Source organism: Schistocerca americana, chromosome 4 (genome assembly GCF_021461395.2).
Source record: "Schistocerca americana isolate TAMUIC-IGC-003095 chromosome 4, iqSchAmer2.1, whole genome shotgun sequence".
Lineage (NCBI taxonomy): Eukaryota > Metazoa > Arthropoda > Insecta > Orthoptera > Acrididae > Schistocerca > Schistocerca americana.
Genome location: NC_060122.1, coordinates 384,775,939 through 384,795,959, shown reverse-complemented (window position 1 = coordinate 384,795,959; position 20,021 = coordinate 384,775,939). Strand labels below are relative to the sequence as shown.

The 20,021-nt window shown below is 41.7% G+C and overlaps 1 protein-coding gene across 1 annotated transcript in view; it reads right to left on the bottom strand.

Moving 5' to 3' along the window:
- The window catches only part of LOC124613041 (methyl farnesoate epoxidase-like), a 191,913-nt gene that overhangs the window by 21,949 nt on the left and 149,943 nt on the right, over positions 1-20,021 (bottom strand). The window contains exons 6-7 of the mRNA XM_047141609.1: positions 14,040-14,220; positions 4,993-5,110 (exon numbers count right to left, since the gene is read on the bottom strand). Coding sequence (XP_046997565.1) covers positions 4,993-5,110; positions 14,040-14,220 — 299 coding nt within the window. The remainder of the gene's footprint in view (positions 1-4,992; positions 5,111-14,039; positions 14,221-20,021) is intronic.

The window sequence follows — 20,021 nt, the reverse complement described above, 5'->3', positions numbered from 1 at the left end:
TTTGCTTGCCATTGCCAGTCTACATTTGATATCCTCTCTGCTTCGACCATCATCAGTTATTTTGCTCCCCAAATAGCAAAACTCCTTTACTATTTTAAGTGTCTCATTTCCTAATCTAATTCCCTCAACATCACCCGACTTAATTCGACCACATTCCATTATCCTTGTTTTGCTTTTATTGATGTTCATCTTCTATCCCCCTTTCAAGACACTGTCCATTCCGTTCAACTGCTCTTCTAAGTCCTTTGCTGTCTCTGACAGAATTACAATGTCATCGGCGAACCTCAATATCAGGCTTTTTGCAGATGATGAAGTAGTTATCTATAATGAAGTTCTATCCGAGAGAAGCTGCATAAATATTCAGTCAGTTCTTGATGAGATTTCAACGTGGTGCAGAGATTGGCAACTTGCTTCAAATGTTCAGAAATGTAAAATTGTGCATTTCATAAATCGAAGAACGTATTATCCTATGAATGTAATATCAGTGCGTCACAGTTGGAATTTGTGAACTCATACAAATTCCTGGGTGTAACAAAAAAATGGTTCAAATGGCTCTGAGCACTATGGGACTTAACATCTGAGGTCATCAGTCCCCTAGAACTTAGAACTACTTAAACCTAACTAACCTAAAGACTTCACACACATCCATGCCCGAGGCAGGATTCGAACCTGCGACCGTAGCAGTCGCGCGGTTCCGGACTGCAGCGCCTAGAACCGCGTGGCCACCGCGGTCGGCCTGGGTGTAACATTTAGTACAGATACTAAATGGAACAATCAGTCGCGGGTAGAGAGCAGGTATCAGACCTCGGTTTGTTGTTAGAATACGAGGGAAATACAAACAGTCTGCAAAGGAAATTGCTTAAAAATCACACGTGCGACCCAACCTCGAATGTTCCTCAAGTGTGTGGGGCCTGTACCAAACGGGACTAGCAGGGGATATTGAACGTATACATACAAGGGCAGCACGAATGGTCATAGGTTTATTTGACCTGCGGGCGAGTGTCACAGAGATGATGAAAGAGTTGAATTGGCAGACTCTTTAAGATTGATGGAAACTATCTGGAGAAAGTCTAATAACAAAGTTTCTAGAACCGGCTTTAAATGATGACTCTAGTACACGAAAACCTCTTTCATATCGTTCCCTTGGCGATCGTGACGACAAGATTAGATTAATTACAACTCGCACAGAGTCATTTAACGAATCATTCTTCCTGTGCTCCAAGCGGGAATGGAACGGCAAAAGGCCCTAATAACAGGTACAGTCAGACGTTCACTCTGCCATGCACATCACCGTTGTTTTGGAGAATATAGATGTAAATGCTATCAACTTTTCTTGCGGGGACGTGTCCATCATCTTCTTCGAAGATACTGTGCAAATGTAAAAGCCCTTGCGTGGCTTTTGGGTTGTGTGCTAGATGGAATTACCGGAATAAAGCAATGTCACCAACACAACTTGTCTTCGTCGTTAAGCGAAGCACTCAGTAACAGTGGGACATGCTTTTATTTTACACGGATGGGATAAGTACGTGAAAAATCAAATAAGTCAAACCGTTATTTAATTTCCTCACATTCGGATGCACAATACTAATGTATTTTGTGAAGATCAAAACCATTTATCCACTATAGGCTGAGTAATTTATTGAACAAGTTGAACTTTGTAATCAACATTTGTTGTGGATATAAACCGGTTTCGTTCGGTGACTGTTTTAACCCTTTTAGTGCCAAATACGATCTGATCGTGATCCAGATTTTCAGCGAAAAATGCCAGTAACGATCTGATCGTGATGCCTTTCTCATTCATTTTTTCCGCGCTTGAAGGCAAAGTCGTTAGTATTTCCTAGCGAATGAGAAAGGCATCACGATCAGATCGTTACTGGCATTTTTCGCCGAAAATCTGGATCACGATCAGATCGTATTTGGCACTAAAAGGGTTAAAATCCAGCTGTAACGACCAACATCATCCGAAATTGTGCTAAACGCATTCTCTGAAAATTATTTCGAGCAGTTAGTTCATGAGCCCACGCGAATAGTAAACGGTTGTGAAAACACACTTGACCTCTTAGCAAAAAGTAATCCTGAGTTAATAACCGGCATCAAATCCGATATAGGGATCAGTGAACACAGGGTCGTAGCGAGATTGAATATTGTAATCCCCAAATCCTCGAAAAGTAAGCGAAAAATATACCTATTCAAAAAAGCAGATAAAAATTCACTTGGCGCCTTCCTGAGAGACAATCTCCACTCATTCCAAATTAATAATACAAGTGTAGACCAGATGTGGCTTAAATTCAAAGAATAGAACACTGTTGTAGAAACAACGAAACAAACATGCCAAATTTAAACAGACGCAAAATCCCCAAGATTGGCGATCCTTTACAGAAGCTCGAAACTTAGCGCGGAGTTCAATGCGAGATGCCTATAACAGTTTCCACAACGAAACTTTGTCTCGAACCTGGCAAAAAATCCAAAGAGATTCTGGTCGTATGTGAAGCATGTTAGCGGCGAGAAACAATCAATGCCTTCTCCGCGCGATAACAATGTAGATACTATCGAAGACAGTGCTGCCAAAGAAGATTTACTAAACACAGCCTTTCGAAATGCCTTCACAAAAGAAGACGAAGTAAATATTCCATAATTCGAATCGAGAACAGCTGCCAACATGAGTAACGAAGAAGTAAATATCCTCGGAGTAGGGCCTAGTGAAGCAACTCAAATCACTTAATAAAAGCAAGTCTTCTGGTGCAGACTGTATACCAATTAGGTGGTATACCAATTAGGCTGATGCATTAGCTCCATATTTAACAATCATATACAACCGTTGGCTCGACGAAAGATCCGTCCCAAAGACTGGAAAGTTGCACAGGACACACCAATATTCAAGAAAGGTAGTGAGAGTAATCCACTTAATTATAGGCCCATATCATTAACGTCGACATGCAGCAGGATTCTGGAACATATATTGTGTTCGAACATTATAATTACCTCAAAGAAGACGGTCTCTTGACACACTGTCTACATGGGTTAGAAAACATCGTTCCTATGAAACACAACTAGCTCTTTATTCTCATGAAGTGCTCAGTGCTATTGACAAGGGATTTCAGATCGATTTTGTATTATCGCGAAATATGGGAGAATGTGTCACAGAAATGATACAGGATTTGGGCTGGATATCATTAAAAGGAAGGCGTTTTTCGTTGCGACGGAATCTTCCAATCACCAACTTTCTCCTCCGAATGTGAAAATATTTTGTTAAGACCGACCTACATAGGGCGGAACGATCACCACGATAAAATAAGGGAAATCAGGGCTCGTACGGAAAGATATAGATGTTCATTCTTTCCGCGCGGTATACGAGATTGGAATAATAGAGAATTGTCAAGGTGGTTCGGTGAACGCTCTGCCAGGCACTTAGATGTGATTTGCAGAGTATCCATGTAGATGTAGATTGATGTTGGATATTACATCTGCATTTGAAATCTCAATGGCTACAAATTGGCTAGTATGAAAAATAAACACTGAAGTAAAAGCTTAACTTGTCCTAAGCAACTAATTGGCCTGTAATAGAAGGACAACATGGTTTCAACCTTCAAATCAGTTATAACAATATTATGAAAAGGATACTTGCTACTCACCATATAGTAGAGATGCTAAGTCGCAGATAGGCACATCAAAAAGATTATCAGAAAATGAGCTTTCAGCCAAGAAGCCCTTTGTCGAAAACAGACAATACACACACACACACACACACACACACACACATACATGTGCAAACGCAAGTCACACACACTTGACCACAGTCTCTAGCTGTCGAGTATGGCCCCAGCAGCCAGCGACAGTGGTCCTCTTCGTGAGTTGCGTTTGCCTGTGTGTGTGTGTGTGTGTGTGTGTGTGTGTTGTCTGTTTCCGATGAAGGCCTTCTTGGCCGAAAGCTCACTTACTGACAGTCTTTTTGTTGTGCCTATCTGCGACTCAGCACCTCCGCTATATGGCGAGTAGCAGCTATATTTTCATGATGTTATTACATTCCATCCTAGATTTTCCAATGTTTCAAATCAGTTATTTTTTTACGAGGAAACCTGTGGTAATACTTTACAATAGTTACCGTATTAGATACTTCTCTCTCTCTCTCTCCCTCTCTCTCTCTCTCTCTCTCTCTCTCAACTCTAGACGTTCTTTTTTCACACATAATTCTCTCTCTCTCTCTCCCTCTCTTTGGTTTGTATTCTTGCGTCATTTATGTTTTAGGAACATGTGTGCTTCCACTCAAGCGTGAAAAAACGGTTTCATTTTTCACGCATAATTCTCTCTCCCTCTCTTTGGTTTGTATTCTTGCGTCATTTATGTTTTGGGAACATGTGTGCTTCCAGTCAAGCGTGAAAAAACGGTTTCATTTTTGGCATGACATTTTCTTTTATTGACAGCTTCTGATCAAACCTTCATTCGTCGAAACATGTTTCTGCCTGTGCTCTGTTTGGTGTGACAAACAAGACGTACGGTAAAAAAATTTAGACGTCTTAGAGAAGGATCTAGGCATTTGGCTGTAATTACAAAATGTTTTCGCTATAACAGTCTTTATCCTTAAGCTGTTACTAGGACGTAAGGCTATCTTGGCTATGTAGAACGGATATCTATTGAAATTCAGTTAGTTGTATACGGAAAAACAAAGTGATAAGGAAGATTCATTTGGAAAAGGATGTTAGGCACGAGAGTGTAATCACTAGTGGTCCGTACAAACATAAAAGCTCGACAATCTCTGTAACTCCATTATGCAGCTCATGCTAGACTACTGTCGGCTTGCCAGACTATACAGAGAAAATGAAACAGACGTCATTACGACTCCTGGTATATTATTTCAAGGACAGAAAGTCAGTTGCTGAATTCTCAGACTTTTGTTTGGGAAGAATTGATACTCTGAGAAAATTTCTCTATAGTAAGTCTTTTTACTGGTGTTGACTTACAATTTGATCAAGACGACAGAATACAGATACTAACCTCTGGAAGTCGATAGCCATGTAGTGTGGTGTCTTCGAGCACTCGCCGAGTTCCCCGTATTGGTATGACATGACACATTCTCTGTGACTCCGTCAGAGCAGCTCTGGTATAAACCAATCTACAGATAGCAAACGTTTTTGCCATTATTATCCACAGACATCTTTTTATGCGAAATATGTAAAAACATGTTACAATGGCCGTCGTCTTACTTATTTGTGAATCATATCCAGTACAAAAGAATACAATGTGTTGTTTTAAAAATGCGGAACAAGAATGTTAGAAACTTCAGAAAAATCAAATATCGTAACTTGCATTCTCGTTTGAGTGCTAAACCACAGGAGAATAAACTACTGAAAAATGCTTATTGATTCTGTACTGAAACGGAAGACAATAAAACTGAGGCTGAAATATTCGATTCTGTCGACCGAAGATAAACACACCCGTTTTCTAGTTTTGATCATCGCACCGATGCAGATATGACAGAACGACACGATATATTTTGTATTGAAAATTCAGAAGAACTCTAGACTCTCTTCCAGCAATAATCTATCCTACGTCACTAAAACAACGAAATGCTCCAAAAAAATAACAGCAAAAAACAATACTCAGGCTGTCTTGCGAAAGGTCGTAGTGTAAATGTGCAGAATTATAAACTTATTTCCACTGATGTCAATTTTGCAATGTAGTTGACTGTCGAGACTCCCCCCCCCCCCCCCCCCCCCCTCCATGACCCATGGACCTTGCCGTTGGTGAGGAGGCTTGTGTGCCTCAGCGATACAGACGACCGTACCATAGGTGCAACCGCAACGAGGGGTATCTGTTGAGACGCCAGACAAACGTGTGGTTCCTGAAGAGGGGCAGCAGCGTTTTCAGCAGTTGTAGGGGCAACAGTCTGGATGATTGACTGATCTGGCCTTGTAACACTAACCAAAACGGCCCTGCTGTGCTGATACTGCGAACGGCTGAAAGCAAGGGGAAACTACAGCCGTAATTTATCCCGTGGGCATGCAGCTTTACTGTATGGTTAAATGATGATGGCGTCCACTTGGGTAAAATATTCCGGAGGTAAAATAGTCCCCCATTCGGATCTCTGGTCGGGGACTACTCAAGAGGACGTCGTTATCAGGAGAAAGAAAACTGGCGTTCTACGGATCGGAGCGTGGAATGTCAGATCCCTCAATCGGGCAGGTAGGTTAGAAAACTTAAAAAGGGAAATGGATAGGTTAAAGTTAGATATAGTGGGAATTAGTGAAGTTCGGTGGCAGGAGGAACAAGACTTTTGGTCAGGTGAATACAGGGCTATAAATACAAAATCAAATAGGGGTAAAGCAGAAGTAGGTTTAATAATGAATAAAAAAATAGGAGTGCGGGTAAGCTACTACAAACAGCATAATGAACGCATTATTGTGGCCATGATAGACACGAAGCCCATGCCTACTACAGCAGTCAAGTTAATGTGCCAACTAGCTCTGCAGATGATGAAGAAATCGATGAAATGTATGATGAGATAAAAGAAATTATTCAGGTAGTGAAGGGAGACGAAAATTTAATTGTCATGGGTGACTGGAATTCGAGAGTAGGAAAAGGGACAGAAGGAAACATAGAAGGTGAATATGGATTGGGCTAAGAAATGAAAGAGGAAGCCGTCTGGTAGAATTTTGCACAGAGCATAACTTAATCATAGCTAACACTTGGTTCTAGAATCATAATAGAAGGTTGTATACATGGAAGAATCCTGGAGATACTAGAAGGTATCGGATAGATTATATAATGGTAAGACAGAGATTTAGGAGCCAGGTTTTAAATTGTAAGACATTTCCAGGGGCAGATGTGGACTCTGACCACAATCTATTGGTTATGAACTGTAGATTAAAACTGAAGAAACTGCAAAAAGGTGTTAATTTAAGGAGATGGGACCTGGATAAACTGACTAAACGAGAGGTTGTACAGAGTTTCAACGAGAGCGTACGGGAACAATTGACAGGAATGGGAAAAGAAATACAGTAGAAGAAAAATGGGTGGCTCTGAGGGATGAAGTAGTGAAGGCAGCAGAGGATCAAGTAGGTAAAAAGACGAGGGCTGGTAGAAATCCTTGGGTAACAGAAGAAATATTGAATTTAATTGACGAAAGGAGAAAATATAAAAATGCAGTAAATGAAGCAGGCAAAAAGGAATACAAACGTCTCTAAAATGAGATCGAGAGGAAGTGCAAAATGGCTAAGCAGGGATGGCTAGAGGACAAATGTAAGGAAGTAGACGCTTATCTCTTTAGGGGCACGATAGATACTGCCTACAGGAAAATTAAAGAGACCTTTGGAGAAAAGAGAGCCACTTGTATGAATATCAAGAGTTCAGATGGAAACCCAGTTCTAAGCAAAGAAGGGAAAGCAGAAAGGTGGAAGGAGTATATAGAGGGTCTATACAAGGCGATGTACTTGAGGACAATATTATGGAAATGGAAGAGGATGTAGATGAAGATGAAATGGGAGATACGATACTGCGTGAAGAGTTTGACTGAGCACTGAAAGACCTAAGTTGAAACAAGGCCCCGGGAGTAGACTACATTCCATTAGAACTACTGACGGCCTTGGGAAAGCCAGTCCTGACAAAACTCTACCATCTGGTGAGCAAGATGTATGAGCCACGCGAAATACCCTCAGACTTTAAGAAGAATATAATAATTCCAATCTTAAAGAAAGCAGGTGTTGACAGATGTGAAAATTACCGAACTATCAGTTTAATAAGTCACACCTGCAAAATACTAACACAAATTCTTTAGAGACGAATGGAAAAACTGGTAGAAGCCGACCTCGGGGAATATCAGTTTGGATTCCGTAGAAATGTTGGAACGCGTGAGGCAATACTGAACTTACTATTATGGAAAGGCAAACCTACGTTTCTAGCATTTGTAGACTTAGAGAAAGCTTTTGACAATGTTGACTGGAATACTCTCTTTCAAATTCTGATGGTGGCAGGGGTAAAATACAGGGAGCGAAGGGCTATTTACAATTTGTACAGAAACCAGATGGCAGTTATAAGAGTCGAGGGGCACGAGAGGGAAGCAGTGGTTGGGAAGGGAGTGAGACAGGGTTGTAGCCTCCCCCCGATGTTATTCAATCTGTATATTGAGCAAGCAGTAAAGGAAACAAAAGCAATGTAATTCTGTCAGAGACAGCAAAGGACTTAGAAGAGCAGTTGAACGGAATGGACAGTGTCTTGAAAGGAGGATATAAGATGAACATCAACAAAAGCAAAACGAGGATAATGGAATGTAGTCGAATTAAGTCGGGTGATGTTGAGGGAATTAGATTAGGTAATGAGACACTTAAAGTAGTAAAGGAGTTTTGCTATTTGGGGAGCAAAATAACTGATGATGGTCGAAGTAGAGAGGATATAAAATGTAGACTGGCAAAGGCAAGGAAAGTGTTCCTGAAGAAGAGAAATTTGTTAACATCGAGTATAGATTTAAGCGTCAGGAAGTCGTTTCTGAAAGTATTTATTTGAAGTGTAGACATGTATAGAAGACAAATTTAGCATTGGAGGGCAGCGTGGAAGGTAAAATTCGTAGAGGGAGACCAAGAGATGAATACACTAAGCAGATTCAGAAGGATGTAGGTTGCAGTAAGTACTGGGAGATGAAGAAGCTTGCACAGGATAGAGTAGCATGGAGAGCTCCATCAAACCAGTCTCAGGACTGAAGACCACAACAACAACGTCGAGACTCCAGCATAAGGTGACCTCCGAAAGTATGCTGCAAGCGAGTGCAGCGTCCTCTGTGGGGCCAATCCGAGAGAGCCTTTGACCACACCCTCCAGAGTTCCCATCTGCTACTGCCGCGCCGCTGTGTGGTAAGGAAGGTCGCAACACACAAGCAGTTCCGGTTAGTCGGGAGTCGTCTCGCAAAGCGTCTGTCGGAGTTTTACCGTCGTCTAGTCAGCTCTACGCGCAGTTCTCAAGCTGGCAGTATGAAATCAGGAGTTTCAGTACTGCGTACCTAATCATCCGCAGCCACCCTTACCGAGCGGTACATTTGTTATTCTGCTCCCAAAATTTAAACAATCGCGCACAATTATAAACTGCCACAGTATGGCGATCCACGACGGTTAAGTTGTTCTTTATTTAATAAAGTGTTTGTACTTCAGTTAACTGTTCACTGATTTCTCTCCTTAGTCTGTACGTAACGAATTTGTTGAAGAATTGTTGTAGTGGTCTTCAGTCCGAAGACTTGTCTGATCATGCAACTCTATCCTGCCCAAACTTCATCTTTCCGTAACTACTGCAAACAGCATCCACTTGAACCTGCTGAGCCTCTGCAGTGTTTTCCTCGCCTTTCTTTGATGCCTCAGGATGTATCTTATCAACTGATTTCTTCTTTTAATCAAGTTATACTATAAATTTCTTTCCTCCTCAGTTCGAATCAGCAATATTTCTTTCTTTATTAGACCTACCCATCTGATCTTCAGCATACTTCTGTAGCACCACATTTCAAAAGCTTCTGTTCTCTTCTTTCTGCACTGTATGTCATCCACAATTCACGTTTTTACAAGGCTAAGTACCAGACAAATACTTATAGAATAGGCTTCCTAAAACTTAAATTTAATTTTATACGTTATAATATTCTTCTTTTTCAGGAAAGCTATTTTTGTTATTGCAAATCTGCATATTACATCCTCTTTAGTTCCACAATTTTTTTCTTAAGTACGAAGGTCATTCAATAAGTAATGCTCCACTTTTTTTTTAAATAGCCATTAATGTACCTTGTTGGTGCTTCAAATTTGATGTTAGTTTTGTGCGCCGGTGAAGTTTCGAATCGTTCTGGTAAATGGCACAACCGTAGTACAGCGTCAAAATGGCGTCTACATGCTACTACGTTACAAGCAGTGTGCTGCTAGTGAATTCTTGTGTGCAGAAAAAAAACCGTGGTCAACATCCATAAACGTTTGTGTGCAGTGTATGGCGATACTGCAATTGATAGGAGTACAGTTGGGTGATGGGTAAAGAAAGTTACAGCCTCATGAAATTCAGAAACAGAACTCCAAGATCAGCCACACTCGGAACGTCTTTTCATAGCCACTGCTTCAGACATGGTGAATCGCGCGGATGCCATTATTCGTGCCGACCAGCGCATCACAACTCGACAATTGGCTCTACAGTTGTCGGTCAGCATTGGAAGTGCCTCTACAATGATCGAGACTCACGAATGTTAAAAGAGGTGCTCACGATGGGTTCCACGAATGCTCACAGCGGACCACAAGAATCAAAGATAGGGCATTTCATCTGAATTGTTGGAGTGTTTTGAGACCGACGGAGAGGCCATTCTGTCACGGATAGTTACGGGGAATGAAAGCTGAGTGCACCGCATTGCTCCGGAAACAAAAAGGCAGTCCATGGAGTGGCATCATCCTCAATCACCACAGAAGAAGTAATTCAAGTCAATCCCCTCTGCTGGAAAAATTATGGTGACAGCCTTCTGGGATGGTGATTGCGTCATTCTCGTGGATGTGATGCTAAGAAGGTCAACCATAAGTTCAGAGGCATACGTAAAGACGCTGAATAAACTGAAGATCCATTTCCGACGTGTTCGATCAGACAAGAATCCAGCAGAAATCTTGCTCCAAAACGATAATGCAAGCCCACACACAACTTTGAGAACGCCGAAACACATCGCAAATTGGGTTGGACATCATTGCCTCATCCATCCTACAGTCCAGACCTGGCATCCTCAGACTGTGGGCCGCTTAAGGATTCTCTACAGGGAACACACCCTGAAGATGACGAGTGTCAGCCATGCAGTGAAAAAATGGCTATGCCTACAGGACAAGAGCTTTTATCAGCAGGGAATACATGCTCTTTCAAAACGTTGGCGTATGGCCATAGTACGTGATGGAGACTGTATTGTAGATTAGGACATGGACAAGATGAGTTGATGTATATTGTCACCAAATTATGACTCTTACCAATAAATATGTTCTGAGAAAAAAATGTGGGGCATTACTTATTGAACAATACTTGTAGTAAAACTCGTCTACTACTTACAGTGTCTCACTTTCTATTCGTATTCCCCCAGCATCAATTCCACTAGCCTCCAGTAACCTTCTTCTACTTTTGTTGATATTCAGCTTGTAACCTCTTTTCAAGACACTGTCCATTGCGTTCAACTGGTCTTCCAAGTCCTCTGCTGTCTCTGGCAGAAGTTCAGTGTTATTGACTGCCCTTAAGGTTTTTGTATCGTCTCCCTGAATTTTAATTCTCTCTCCAACTTTCTTTCTGGTTTCCTTTACTGCTTACAAAATGTATTGAATGACACTGGTGATAGGCTATGACTCTAACTCACTTTCCTCTCGACTACTTCCTGCCGTTCATGTCCTTCGATTTTTACAGCTGCAATCTGATTTCTGTGCAAGTTCTAAATAATCTTTCGCTACATGTATTTTATGTCTACCACATTCCAGAGTATGTTCCAGTTAGCAGTGGGAAAAGCTTCCTGTGAATCTATAAATTCCATGGAAGTAGGTTTACCTTTCTTCACTCTAGCTTCCAAGATGCACTTTCTGATCAAAAGTAACCGGACACCCTTATGTAATACGGAATTGACCGTTAGATGTTAAGAGATACGGAAGCGCCAGTAAAAAAGAATGAAGGACGTATTATGTTGTCAGTAGAGAAGCGGTAACAACGGAACGGGTAAGTAAGGCGAGCTCAGTGGCTTCAAACCTGGTCTAGTCGCTGAATGCCATCTTAGTAACAAATCCATCACGGACATTTCAACCCTTCTAAAGCTGCCCAAGTGAACTATTTGCGGTGTGACTGTGGAGCGGAAACGCGAATGAACAACGACAGCTAAACCATGGCGAGACAGACCCCATGTACTGACGAATAGGGACCCCGAGCACTGCAGAGTTCAGGAAATATGAAGTCATTTCTTCACGATGCTGACTTTTTTAAGCTAGTGTACGTCTTGTGTATGGATCATTCTTTTATGATACACTGCTAAGCTTTTATTAAAAAAATATCCTCGTCGAATAAATATTTTAATTACATGTAAGGACGGAAAAAAGAAACAAATGTCAAAGTTATCGTAGTCAGCAGTTTTAGTGATCCTCAAGTTAGGAAGATGAAGGATTACGAAACAGTGAAAAGATGACAACCCAAGTAAGAATTCTAATAATTTCATATTCAGAAGAAGCTCAACAGAGTAATCGTGACAATGTAACATATGCAAGAGGGTTCATGAAGATTATCAGATTATAAAGAAATAAAATGCAGGAACCATACTGATAGCAGATAATAGAAAATTTAGATGACATGCAAAAAAGAAATTTTCAAACTGATAACTGTACAGATGAATCAAAATATACAACAAAGAAATTATAAAAGTTCAGGTGACTGAAAAACAAAACGAGCTTCTAAGATTAATTTTGTATACAGTCACTGCTAGTTATCTAGATGTACAGTCAAAGTAAAATACACTCCTGGAAATTGAAATAAGAACACCGTGAATTCATTGTCCCAGGAAGGGGAAACTTTATTGACACGTTCCTGGGGTCAGATACATCACATGATCACACTGACAGAACCACAGGCACATAGACACAGGCAACAGAGCATGCACAATGTCGGCACTAGTACAGTGTATATCCACCTTTCGCAGCAATGCAGGCTGCTATTCTCCCATGGAGACGATCGTAGAGATGCTGGATGTAGTCCTGTGGAACGGCTTGCTATGCCATTTCCACCTAGCGCCTCAGTTGGACCAGCGTTCGTGCTGGACGTGCAGACCGCGTGAGACGACGCTTCATCCAGTCCCAAACATGCTCAATGGGGGACAGATCCGGAGATCTTGCTGGCCAGGGTAGTTGACTTACACCTTCTAGAGCACGTTCGGTGGCACGGGATACATGCGGACGTGCATTGTCCTGTTGGAACAGCAAGTTCCCTTGCCGGTCTAGGAATGGTAGAGCGATGGGTTCGATGACGGTTTGGATGTACCGTGCACTATTCAGTGTCCCCTCGACGATCACCAGTGGTGTACGGCCAGTGTAGGAGATCGCTCCCCACACCATGATGCCGGGTGTTGGCCCTGTGTGCCTCGGTCGTATGCAGTCCTGATTGTGGCGCTCACCTGCACGGCGCCAAACACGCATACGACCATCATTGGCACCAAGGCAGAAGCGACTCTCATCGCTGAAGACGACACGCCTCCATTCGTCCCTCCATTCACGCCTGTCGCGACACCATTGGAGGCGGGCTGCACGATGTTGGGGCGTGAGCGGAAGACGGCCTAACGGTGTGCGGGACCGTAGCCCAGCTTCATGGAGACGGTTGCGAATGGTCCTCGCCGATACCCCAGGAGCAACAGTGTCCCTAATTTGCTGGGAAGTGGCGGTGCGGTCCCCTACGGCACTGCGTAGGATCCTACGGTCTTGGCATGCATCCGTGCGTCGCTGCGGTCCGGTCCCAGGTCGAGGGGCACGTGCACCTTCCGCCGACCACTGGCGACAACATCGATGTACTGTGGAGACCTCACGCCCCACGTGTTGAGCAATTCGGCGGTACGTCCACCCGGCCTCCCGCATGCCCACTATACGCCCTCGCTCAAAGTCCGTCAACTGCACATACGGTTCACGTCCACGCTGTCGCGGCATGCTACCAGTGTTAAAGACTGCGATGGAGCTCCGTATGCCACGGCAAACTGGCTGACACTGACGGCGGCGGTGCACAAATGCTGCGTAGCTAGCGCCATTCGACGGCCAACACCGCGGTTCCTGGTGTGTCCGCTGTGCCGTGCATGTGATCATTGCTTGTACAGTCCTCTCGCAGTGTCCGGAGCAAGTATGGTGGGTCTGACACACCGGTGTCAATGTGTTCTTTTTTCCATTTCCAGGAGTGTATATATTTATATTAGTGTATGTTAAACTGTTAAGTAAGTCAGTTCTAGAAATAAGATTAATTGGTTAGATATGTAACAAAATTACAAATAATTTCTGGCTGTGAAGTCTTAACGATGTTCTCTCATACGTTCATCACTGTAAGGTTGATCTAAGTACCTGTCTTTGTCCTCTAGTGTTGGGAGCCTGTGGGTGCCAATTGCTTCTTTTATCTCTTTGTGCACTCGTTCCTGGACGTCAGGATGTCGTAACATCATAAGGAAAGCAAATCGGAGAGAGTTGCCTGTCGTTTCCGAGCCAGCAACAAACATGTCGTAGCACAGCATAAGAAGCTGGTTATCTGGGAAACAATGAACAACACAACAAACGGTCAGCGAAGAGCTCATCTAACTAAAGTAACACAAATAACTGTTCTGTGAAATGGAAACAGCCAGGTCGAACGTCCGCCTCTTTGCACAAATGTGAAATCAAAATCTGCTTCGGGTTGCATTGTAACATGCTTTGATCCATACTGGCGCACTACCCACACTCGACTCTTTGCTGCTCAAGCATTTTTCGCTCTTCGACGGTGGCCGTCCTGATGATGAATGCTGTGACGACCTGCTGCAAGTTTCAGCTGGTTCCCCAGACGCAAAGCAAGTCTCCAGCAATAGCTGACAAGGATCAATGACGTTCGGTTCACAGAATATACTCAGAGTTTAGCTGTCACTGTCATTCAATCCCTTAGGCCAATCAAAGAGATGATTTTGTTCAGTGTTGTTCTGATGTATCTACTTCACAACAACATGGATCTGGGCAATTGTAAGTCCTACGACATCTCTGACGACATGCTCAACCTCGTCTGAGCCTCTAATGATGTCACACTCGACCTCAGCCATTTTTCACATTTTACATTTTGAGACAGAAAAGTATTATATGATATGGGCTCATTAAGTCTTCATCCGATTTCGCTCCAAGCACGTTCATGAATGAGACTCCTGGAAAAATAAAATGTATGACGATCTGGAAATCGAACCACGTACCTTTCCCTTTCTCGGGCAAGCACTGTGCCTACTGAGCTGTCCAGGCATGACCCACGGATCCGCCCTCGTAGCTTGGCTGTCCCCAATTACTTTCCCCTACCTTCTGAATTTCATATACGTTCTCCTGTGCACCTATCGAGATTAACGTTTCTGGAAGAAAAGACTTTTGGAGAAATGGATTAGCCCAGTTTAGAGATTGTTTCCAGAGGAATTGAGCTCAGTTGGTAGAGTACTTTCCCGTGAATGGCATAGGTTCTAGGTTCCATTCCCGGTCCGGCACACAGTTTTAATCTGCCATTAACTCTTAAATCAGTGCAAATTTCATTGCAGAGTGAAAATTCGTTCTGGAAACGTTCAAGGGTGTTTCTGAGGGTTTTGCGCGCTGATTTCAGTAAACTCGCGCTGACGTCGACAGTTGGCGAATATGAATGTAGAAGTTTTATCTGAAGAGCAGATCACCCATGTAAACGGCACGCCCTGTGATGACATGGCAATATTGTGCAATAGCCATGGGGCGCCTCCACAGGCAAGTCTTTTGTCTAATGCCTTGGGGAGTGTAAACACTGAGTAGACAAAGTCACAGAAAGTCTGTGGTAAGATGTACTTTGATAAAATTCATAATCATTGGGAACAGCGATGTGCCACAGGGCAGCACTCGCAAGTTGCTGGAAAGAGGAGTTCGGATAGTTCGGGTTGGAATCTTCCAAAAATCGACGCCTAACCTTCCAGAACAAAATTGTTAGCAGGTTCAGACAGGCGAAATAAAGTACATGCTCTCAGGTTGGCCCAAACGACAATTTTGGCGGGCTCACACCGAGAAGGAGTAGGATAGAAAAGTATTAGATACTTCCTCGCTGGAATCCAGCTGACTAGTGGGATAAGGATATCATGTAGAACAAAGTGGGAATTACATCAAAATGTTAGAAGTAGTCACACTCAAGCTACAATAGTCTAATACAAACAGTACTGTAAGGTGCCTGTAAATGTCATTCGGAAGGCAAGGAGCATGTGGTACACAAATAGAATAGATAATTCACAGGATAAAATTAAAACCATATGGTCAGTTGTGAAGGAAGTGTCTGGTCTTCAGCACAAAGTCGACGATATAAAGTCAGTTTGTATAAAAATATTTCTGTTACTGATAAATCAGATATATGTACAGTATTTAACAATCATTGTCTGAGATTGTTGGTGAATTAAATAAAAATTTAGTTTCTACTGGGAATCATATATCTCTCTTGGAAAATGCCTTTCCGAGATTGATGTCTGAAATACTCCTCTGTGATACCGACAAGGGGAAGATTGAGTCAATAATTAAAGTACTGAAGACTAAGGACTCTCATGGATATGATGGAGTGCCGAGCAGAATACTAAAGTACTGTGCTGCACACGTTAGCCCTGTTTTTAGCATATTTGTAATTTTTCCTTTAGGAATGGTCAGTTTCCTGAACGGTTGAAGTACTCAGTAGTAAAGCCGCTTTATAGAAAGGGAGAAAGGGATAACAGACAATTTAGACCAATTTCTATGCCATCAGTGTTTGCTAAAGTTATTGAAAAGGTCGTGTATGTAAGGATAATTGATCATTTTACATCACACAATTTGCTATCAGAAGTACAGTTTGGCTTTAGAAATAGTTTAACAACTAAAAATGCTTTATTCTCTTTTCTCTGGGAGGTACTGGATGGGTTAAACAAAAGGTTTCGAACAGTAGGCATATTTTTTGATTTAACTAAGGTGTTCAATTGTGTTGATCACAAAAGCTGGACCATTACCGAATACAGGGAGTAGCTCACAATTGGTTCATCTCTTACTTTTAGCAACAGACAGCAAAAGGTCATTATTCACAGTGTTGAGAGTGGCTGTGATGTGGGTTCTGAGTAGGGTATGGTCAAATGGGGGGGGGGGGGGAGGGGGTGCCTCAGGGATCAGTGTTGGGGCCACTCCTGTTCCTTATTTATATAAACAATATTCCCTCTAGTATTAGAGTTAACCCTAAAATATTTCTGTTTCCTGATGACACTAGCTTGGTAGTCAATGATGTTGTGTGTAACATTTTCTCGGTTTCAAGTAGTGCATTTCCTGATCTAAGTTCATGGCTTGTAGAAAATAAACTAACGCTAACTCATATTGAGACTCAGTTTTTACAGTTTCTAACACACAATTCAACAAAATCCGACGTTTTAATTTTACAGAATGGGCATACCATTATAAAAACTGAGCAGTTCAAATTTCTAGGTATTCAGACAGATAGTAAACTGTCACAGACTTATTGCCACCATTTTTACTATTCGAACGGTATCTGAAGTAAGTGATTGTTCGACACGAAAAGTAGCCTACTTTGATTATTTTCATTCGCTTATGTTGTATGGTATTATATTTTGGGGTAACTCTTCCCATTCTAAAAGGATATTTTTTGCTCAGAAATGGGCGGTGTAGGTAATAAGTGGCGTAAGTCTGCGAACCTCTTGTCGACCCCTTTTCACGAGTCTGAGTATTTTGATATTGGCCTCTCAATGTATATAGTCCTCTCTGTCATTTCTTGTTTACAATATCATCTTATTCCGAAGAATAAGCAGCTTTCATTCAGTTAACACTAGGCAGAAATCAAACCTGCACTTGGGTCGGACTTCCTAAACTCTTGTGCAGAAAGGTGTGCAGTATACTGCTGCATCCATATTCAATAAGCTACCTCAAGAATCCAAAAATCTTAGCAGTAATCCATGCGCTTTCAAATCTAAACTGAAGAGTTTCCTCATGGGTCACTCCTTCAATTCTGTGGAGGAGTTCATTGAAAAATAAAGCTGATTCTTATTGTTTTGTTGATTGCATTTATTTAAACTTATGGCTTGACTTTTTGTCTGTTATTATCTGTTATTATTTTTACATCGTAATTTCATGTATTGACACGTTCCATGACCTTGGAGATTAGCTCCTCAGTTTGGTCCTACAGAACTTGACATGCAAATAAAATAAATAAAATAACTGGATGGGACATTCATTGAGACAGGTGTGCTTGCTAGCAGATGCTGCGCAAGAACTGGATAGTGAGAGGAGACTGAGAGGAAGGAGGAGATACAAGATCACAGATGACATAAAAAGTAACTGAAATTTTGTGCGACTGAAGGGAATGGTAAAAGACAGGAGAGCATAGAGAACTACCATATGAAAACCTGACTTTGGGCAGAACACTAATTGACATTTTCTTTTGTTATTAGTTTTATCAATTTCTAGACGTTATCAGTGTCCTTGCTCCGATAAAATTAATTTTTTTCCCTTGAAATTCATTAGGTTAAAGTAGAGTTTTTTTAGCAATTTCTACCTTTTATTCACATGTGCCTTCAGTTTTTTACATTGCAGTTCCAGCAGCTGTTGTCTTAATCTTTCCTTAGCTGGAATATCAGTTAAGATGGCAATGCAAAATTGTGTGTGAATGTGCTATAATAGAACTGCATGAATGTGTCCTATCACTATGTTTGAAATAGTTTTGAAGCTAGAGTAGTAATTTTCAGGTTTTAAAATTATGTAAATGTAACTTTAAAGTTGAATAATCTCCTGTAAACAAAGATGTATTTATTTTCAGTTTTGATCATATGCTCCCTAGGAGATTCGTTAGTTCAGTCACAAAATTTACTCACCTTGCACTGAATCACTAATATATTCTTCACGCTAAGACGATTCACTTGGTGCAGAGAAGTTTCTGAGAGCCCTCAGTAGATGGCAGCACTAATCTCCCATTGTCAGTAGTGCTCTAGCAAGAAAGGTTCCCGAGAAAAGTGCTCTGTGAAAATGTGCTCCGTGCATAAACGTGCGCCAGTATCCCCTACCTCAACAGATTTGTGAAGTTTCTTTCTCGATGGATTGAGGCAACTGCCTGGGTTAGATGCAACTGATATGTTACTGTATTAACGAGATGTCTCCAAGCAGTGACTAATATTTTGACTGGTCTGTTAATTTTCAAAGCAGTAAGAAAGAAATCAGCTATCGAAAATCAAAGTAATTACTGTAGTTATTCCGAAGGGAAGGCCTAAAAATAAGTTATAAACCGAACAAAATCTTTTTACACAATAATGTCAAGGTTGGTAATGTAAACGACTACTGTTTTACACAGTACAATATTTTATAATTTAATTGACAGACATTTAGAAACAATTTCTATGGGTATGTTAATTCGTGTCTGTCCCGTGCGAGTGTGCAATTTTCATCACTTTATGCTTATAATGTATCATACACTGAACAGCAGTGGAGTGATTCTGGGGAAGAAATAAAGACACAAGGAAAGTGGCGAGTTATAACACAATACGCTGGCCAACATAACCAAAAGACTGTCATGTTAGTTTGCTCCCTGCATGCTCAGATATTAAACATTCCTCGATCCTTACACCTTTGGTTGTGTTTAAGCCAACACCATTCATCCTAAGACACACATGCAGAGAACATGCTCCATATGCGGCGCCTGGCGAGTATAGTGCATGCAGAATACTTTGGCCATTACATGTGCAGACAGCAGGGCAAATGTGGGGAGAGTAATGGTGGGGGGGGGGGGGGGGGGCTGCAAGCAGGCGCTGTAGGGGAAATGCCGAGCGTTGGAGTGGAAGTGCCATGATAAACTGAAGCCTACACTTACAGTGTTTTGTAAATATGAAGTGGGGCCTCTTCTCGCCCACACCTGTTTGGTGACCATTCAAAAAGAATTGTCACCTCTTCTTTGGGTAGCATCTAAAAAGAATTCCTCTGAAAATGCAGTGATTCATTCACGCCTGGTTTGTTAGCCATTTGTAACTTTTAGAGAAGTGTCACAAGAGGGAAATTTTGAGTAAAACCTACACATTTGTCTTGTTGTCATGTTAAAATTTGCTTCTTTCGCCAAAGCTCAGTGGAGTTTATGCAGCCTAACCTCACTAACATGTTGTGCAGATGCAATTTCGAGAGAATTATGAAACAATGGTTTATGAAGTTTATTAAGTGAGGGACTGAGGAAAAGCAAGGTCAGCAGCTTATGAAGAAGCACATCCTCAGAATAAATTAAATATGTAATGACTATAACTCAAAAGCATTTCTTATTTCACCAGCTATCGGTGGCCCTTAAAAACTGCATTCTTTTATTGGAAAAGTCTGTAG